The 6,710-nt window shown below is 38.4% G+C and overlaps 1 protein-coding gene across 1 annotated transcript; it reads left to right on the top strand.

Moving 5' to 3' along the window:
- The first annotated feature begins 1,638 nt into the window (after nt 1–1,638).
- LOC142166202 (uncharacterized) lies at nt 1,639–2,085 on the top strand. The gene has a single exon (XM_075224706.1). It carries the CDS (start codon nt 1,639–1,641, stop codon nt 2,083–2,085), a length of 447 nt encoding a protein of 148 aa, XP_075080807.1.
- Nucleotides 2,086–6,710: the final 4,625 nt, after the last annotated feature.

Below are 6,710 nucleotides of genomic sequence, written 5' to 3'. Positions count from 1 at the left end.
ATGTGAAGACAAAGGTAAACAATCTCCAATCTATTATATTAGTAAATCTTTATTGGATATTGAAACTCGATATCCTCACTTAGAAAAACTTGTTTTAGCACTAATTATGGCATCTAGAAAGTTGAGGCCTTATTTTCAATGTCACCCTATCTCTGTAATGATCGCTTATCCCTTAAGGAATATAATGCATAAGCAAGAACTATCAGGTAGGTTAGACAAATGGGCTATAGAACTCAGTGAATATGATATCATGTACCAACCTAGAACTGCGATAAAATCACAGCTTTTAGCGGATTTTGTGGCAGACTTCAGCCCAGGGATAGTTCTTGGAGCAGAAAAGGAACTACAGGTATTCTCCGGATCTAATCCGGGTACTTGGATCCTATTTACTGATGACTCCTCGAATGTTAAAGGAGCGGGTTTAGGCATTTTTCTAAACCCACCTTCAGGAGAAACCATAATGCAAGCAATAAAGTGTCATCCCATTACTAACAATGAAGCAGAATACGAACCTGTAATTGCAGGTCTGGAATTAGCACAAGAGCTCGGAATAAAGAAGATCATAATCAAAAGTGACTCGCAACTTGTAGTTAATCAAGTGCAGGGGACTTATATAGCTAGAGAGGCGCGGATGCAGCAATATTTGGAAAAGGCACGAGAATTAATCAGACAATTCCAATCGTGAAAAATTGTGCAAATACTCAGGGAGGAAAATGCGGAAGCAGACGCGTTGGCTAATCTCGCATATGTTGCAGAAGTAACGAACGAAGAAAATTCTACCGTAATACATTTGTTTCATTCGGCACTTGATCAAGATAAACAAGAGGTAAATTTCAATAATTTAACTTGGGATTGGAGGAACGGATTCATTAATTTCCTGCAGCATAGGATTTTACCTAAAGAAAAGATAAAGTCTCAATCACTTCGATAAAAAGCTGCTCGTTATTTTTTGGTTCGTGGCAACTTGTATCGAAAGATGTTCGGAGGGCCTCTAGCAAGATGTCTCGGGCCTTCTTAAACAGAATATGTGATGAGAGAGGTACATGAGGGACACTATGGAAATCATGCAGGAGGAAGATCTTTGGTAAGAACTTTAATTAGAGAAGGATATTATTGGCCAAAAATTGAAGAAGATGCGAAAAGTTTTGTGGCCAAATGTGACAAATGCCAATGATATGGCAACAACATGCATCGCCCAGGGGAGCTATTACATTCGGTTATTTCACCATGGCCTTTTATGAAATGGGGGATGGATATCGTGGGTACACTACCACAAGCCAAAGGAAAGGTACGATTTTTATTAGTATTAACAGATTATTTTACCAAATGGGTAGAAGCATGTGCCTTCAAACAAGTGCGAGAAAAAGAAGTCAGAGACTTTATTTGGCAAAATATCATATGCCGGTTCGGAGTTCCAAAAGAAATCGTATATGATAATGGCCCGCAATTCATAGGTAAAATCACAGAATTCTTTCAGAGTTGGCAGATTAAAAGGATAAATTCAACACCTTACCATCATGTGGCTAATGGACAAGCCGAATCGACAAACAAATTATTATTAATAGCTTAAAGAAAAGATTAGAGGAGTCAAAAGGTAAGTGGTCAGAAGTGTTTCTAGAAGTCTTATGGGCTTATCGAATGACAGCAAAAACAGGTGCGGGGGAGACTCCATTCTCACTTATGTATGGTGCTGAAGCTTTAATCCCAGTTGAAATAGGTGAATCGAGTACAAGATATACCCAAGCAACTGAAGAATCAAATGAGGAAGAGATGCGAATAAATCTAGATTTGCTTGCAGAAATGAGAGAAGTGACTCTAATAAGGATGGCAGCGCAGAAACAAATTATTGGGCGATACTACAATCGGAAAGCTCATCTTAGATACTTCAAGATTGGGGGCTTCGTCCTCAAAAAGGTTTTTCAATCGACAAAAATGGCCAATGCAGGAAAGTTGAGTCCAAATTGGGAAGGACCCTACATGATTCGAGGCATTGCCGGAAAGGGTGCGTATGAGTTAGAAAAAATGGAAGGCAAAGTATTCCCATCAAATTGGAATGTTGTTCATTTAAAGAAGTATTACTTCTAAGCAAAGGAAGATCCCCCGATCAAGTATCATTCGTATATGGTTTAGTTTTTTTTTTTTTAAATTATACTAACCATTTTAGATGATAGGCACAAAGCTAGCCCACACCAAATGATGATATTAGACCTGAAAGACACGCGGGATACAAAATTATTCCTGGTATGGGTTACAACCTTTCTGATGGAAATAAAAAGGGTTAAGCAGTCATCATCTAAAAATATACCTCCGAGTCCCGTATGTATTTTCCTTTTTAGGAAATGGACCAAATGGAAGAAATAATCAAGTGCTTGAGATTTCATACTTCAAAGCTCTAACACTTGGGGGACTACAGATATGAAGGCAAAGAATACTAAAAGTCAGAATTCAAGCCTCGATCAATCCAAAAATTAAAAGTCAAGAGCCAATCAAGAGCCAAAAAACAAGCCCGATTTAAAAACCTTTGTAATAAGTTTTGATAAAGTATAAACTCGCGGACACAAATTACAAGATCCTGCGAGTACTTAGGTTAAGAGCAATGATTAGTCATGGGTTGCAAGATATACCCTAGAATGTTTTGAAATCTGTTATAAGAAAAACAGTTATGAAAGAGTTGTAGATGTCGCACAAAAAGTTAATTGAATATTTGTAAAGTGTTATGTAATTTTAAAGTTCAAAACATGAAACTTCCTCAAATTATTTATGAAATTTCTTCAAAATATGTATTTTCCTACTTCTCTCATATACTTACACCAATATGAAGTTGAGACGTCTTCTTCATTAGTGTCGATTATAAAAGGGCCCTCTTTTATAAAATTCGTGTCTATGCCAAAATTACGAAATATTAAAGTATTTTTAAATGCAAGTCAAAGAGTTTAAACAAAAACTCAAATTAAACGAAAGATCATATATTAAACTTGGCTAAAGCTAAGTATATACTTATTTAAAACCAAAATATTTTTTGACCAACAAACCCCAAAACGAACCAGGGGTAAAAACTAATCATCCATTCCAAAAAAGTAAACAAAAACTTCCCATCAAAAGTTAAAAAACAAACTAAGTTCTGAAAGAACACTAAGGGGCAGAATCCAATGTGGCATTATCAGCAGCGAGAAAGGCAGAATCCAATATGGCATCATCAGCAGCGGGAGGAGATTCTACTTAAGCAGAAGAAGCTTGAACACCAACTTCACCAGGAGTAAGCTCATCACCTTCATGAACGCCGACCTCAGGTGAGGAAAAGCTCTGACTTTGTTGAGTTTTTTCAATTGTTTCCTTAGCCTTAGCGATCTCAGCATTCAAGTCAAAGCCTTCATGGCTAGCCTCCATCAAAGTCTCGAGGCGGGTATTCAGAAAAGCCCAACTTACATCAAGTGTCAATTTATCTTCAAGGGCTTCGTAATCTCTCCCACTGGTCAATTTCAGCCTTCAACTCTTCTTTATCAATCAAAGAAGAATCATAAAAAGCCTTCAAAGGGGCGAAGGAACTCTCCAAGAACTGGATCTTATCAGAGGAGGCACGAAGCTCCTCTTGAACCTGAGTGAGTGTTTGAACTAGCTCCCCGGCATAAGTCTCCTTCTGATTAAGGAGTTCTTTCAAACCCCTTATCTCCTTGGTAGCTTTAGAAAGTTGCTCTGCAAATGAAGACTCGAGGATGTCTTTGTCTTTGCCAACTTGACTTTAAGAAGCTTTTTCAACTGCCAATTCCGCCGCCATCATCCTTGCTTGATGTTCCAAAGCACACTTCTCTTCAGCTAAAACTTCTTTCTCTAATTGAAGACCCTCGTATTGTTCCTTCCAGTTATCCGCTTCAATACAAAAATCATTGACTAGCTGCTCAGTATGAACAATTCCCTTCATAAGCTCCATGCTTATCAAGTTGATCAACAAAAGAAAAAAAGAAGCGTTTGTCAAACAAAAGTAAATAACCACGAGGGAAAGAAAGGAAAAAAGTTAAGACTTGAACCTTCAAAGATGAATGAACAATGTCATTCATCCATGTCAAGGAACTGTTGCTTTCCAACTTTGACTTCTCAACTGGGCCAAGTAGAGGTTTCAACCATATGTCGGCTTGACTAGATTTTTTCAACAGATTACCACCTTCAGGGATTTCTATGGTAAACTTTTTCATCACCTTATTGCTACCAGAAGTACCAACTTTAACATGAGAAGTAGTAGTAACAGGGACAGTTAAGGAAGTGAAAGCAACCACGGGGGGAGCAGTAGCAACAACAACATGAACGTTAGATTGAGAACGAATGGGGACTGACGCTGGAAAAGAAGCAAGGGATACTTTTTCAGAAACGGGACCAAAATCTTCACTATCAAAACCACGGGAAAATAGTTGATCAGTGGAGTCACGAGGGGGAGCATCTATCTCTTCATCAGAACTCACTAAAGTAGCACTTTCAGACTCATTCAAAAGAACTGAACTTGGAGGAGGGGTGGCTTCATCATCTGAAATAACGCGCCTCCTAGCCCGAGGCTTGCGCACTAAGGAACCCTCTTCTTGTTCCTCTTCACCTTCAGAGCTACGGGCTCCGTCTACTTTTCTCTTTAAAGAAGAGCTCAGAATCCTTTCTTGAGCAAGACTCATCGTAAGTTTTGCAGATGAAACAGAAGCGGGACTAACACCATGAATGGGAAATCCTAACAAAAGAAAAGAGTCACGGTGAAAAACTCTTAAGTTAGCAAAAGGGAAAAAGAAGAAGACTAAGCGGGAAAGAGTACCGTGTGTTTTAACTTTCCACCCAAATCTCTAAGAGAGATACTTCCAAGATCTTCTCTCCATAGGGGCAACATATAGCAACTTTTTCCTACCCAAGCACGAAAGTTGGGAATTTGCTCAAAAACTTCCATAGTTGTTGAAAAAGTAGGGATGAAAATACCTGAGAATCAATTTTGAGAAAGGAATAAGGTAAGATGCAAATACTTACGTGCAAAATTTTACTTTTCTGGAAAAGGCATATTTTCTTCACCCGCCAAAGCACTAGTGGGAGCAGCAACGAAGAGAGCATACCAGCCTCGATCTCTATCATCCTCAGGGATAACTAATACTCTCTTGCTTTTGGCCACAAGGGAAAAAACTCCTTCACGAAATAGTTTAGGGGAGTAAAAATGGAGTAGATGACGAAAAGTAAAGGGCATAGAAGCCAAGTTTGACAAATAACGGAGGCATGCAACATCTCTCCAAACAATGGGACCAATTTATCCTAAACACACATTGAAGTAACGATAGAACTCAATGATTACCGGGTCAATAGGAGGTTTAAAGCCTAGGGTAAAAGGATATGTATAAACGAAGGAATAGCCAGTTTGGTATGAAGTTATTCTTTGGTTGGTGCCAGGAACTAAAATTGGGAAATCATGTTTCCAATTACATTCTCTTCGAACTAGAGCGAGAAGACCAGCAGTAATCAAAGTTGGGTAACGATCAACACGATCAAGGGAAGCAGCTATGGAAGAAACCTGACTCTTCATGGATTCATTATCAGTCACAAAGGATAGTTCTTAAGGAATAATTTCATCAACATTGGGTTCACGTAGAGCCTCAGTTGTATATTTATCTTTAGAAGAAGATCTTGGGGTTGCAGAAGCTCTGGGTCTGGAAGAAGATGTATTGGCAGCACTATTTTGAGATGAGGAACCACGGTTAGAAATAGAACCGAGGCTACGCAATCTACTACCTCTTCTACTTCTAATAGGTACATTGGAAGAAGCAAACTCATCAACAATGATAACTTTGTAAGGATCAGGGGAAGACATGATTAATCAAAGAAACGCAAGGAAAAGATGTAGAAAAAAGTAAGACAAGAAGACGAAGAAGGAAAGGTTTTAGAAAATCGGAAAAAATGGGTGAAGTATTTATAAGAAGACACGATTATTAAGGTCATTATAAAGCGTCATAATGGAACCGTCACTTCGTGACTGATGCGGTTGCAGGAAAACCCTAAAAGACGCTGAAGAACTGAAGGACCAGTTGATAAAAGCCACGTGGCATGATCATTAAATGAAAGTGATGAACGTCACATCGGTTCAGAAAAGGATATGATTATATTCGAAAAATCGGCGGCAGAGAATTCCCGCCATAAAAACCTTTCCACTTCCTCGAATATTCAGTAGAGAATATTCAAGAAAGTGGGGGGACTATCTGTATTTGTGGTAAAAAAGAACTACACGTGGAATATTAGACCGCTGACATGGCATAACGCGTGGAACAATAATATAGCGACACGTGGCAATCTTATTTGATAGGAAAAGAGAAGGCACGAGGAGAAATACCCACGAGATGGCACCGGGCCTAACGGCTGGCAGAGAATAAATAAATAGTAGAAATAGGGAAAGATACATGGACCGGAAAGAAATAAGGAAGGGGAATCGTAACAGATGTAAGGCATTTATAGCAATAAATGCATCGGTTATGAGAATCCAAAATAATGGGCAATCAATATTATTAATGCCCATAATTAGCCCAAATTATGGGAGAAAACCGTTACTATTGTGTATTCCTATATAAGGGCATAGAATTCTATTTGTAAGGACATATGATGCAATATTGAAATATATACTTTACTTTTCGGTTTTCTCGAAATTCTCTAACTTGACTTGGCAATCAATTATTTTCTTAGTTGTTCTTGTTATTTTCCTTTGA

This window comes from Nicotiana tabacum, chromosome 2 (assembly GCF_000715075.1).
Source record: "Nicotiana tabacum cultivar K326 chromosome 2, ASM71507v2, whole genome shotgun sequence".
NCBI classification, from domain to species: Eukaryota; Viridiplantae; Streptophyta; class Magnoliopsida; order Solanales; family Solanaceae; genus Nicotiana; species Nicotiana tabacum.
Note: the sequence above shows the minus strand (reverse complement) of the source record. Positions and strands in the feature narration are given on the sequence as shown.

Bases quoted from the DNA above. Each gene is read 5' to 3' on its own strand.
- LOC142166202 (XM_075224706.1), top strand. From the start codon at position 1,639: ATGACAGCAAAAACAGGTGCGGGGGAGACTCCATTCTCACTTATGTAT.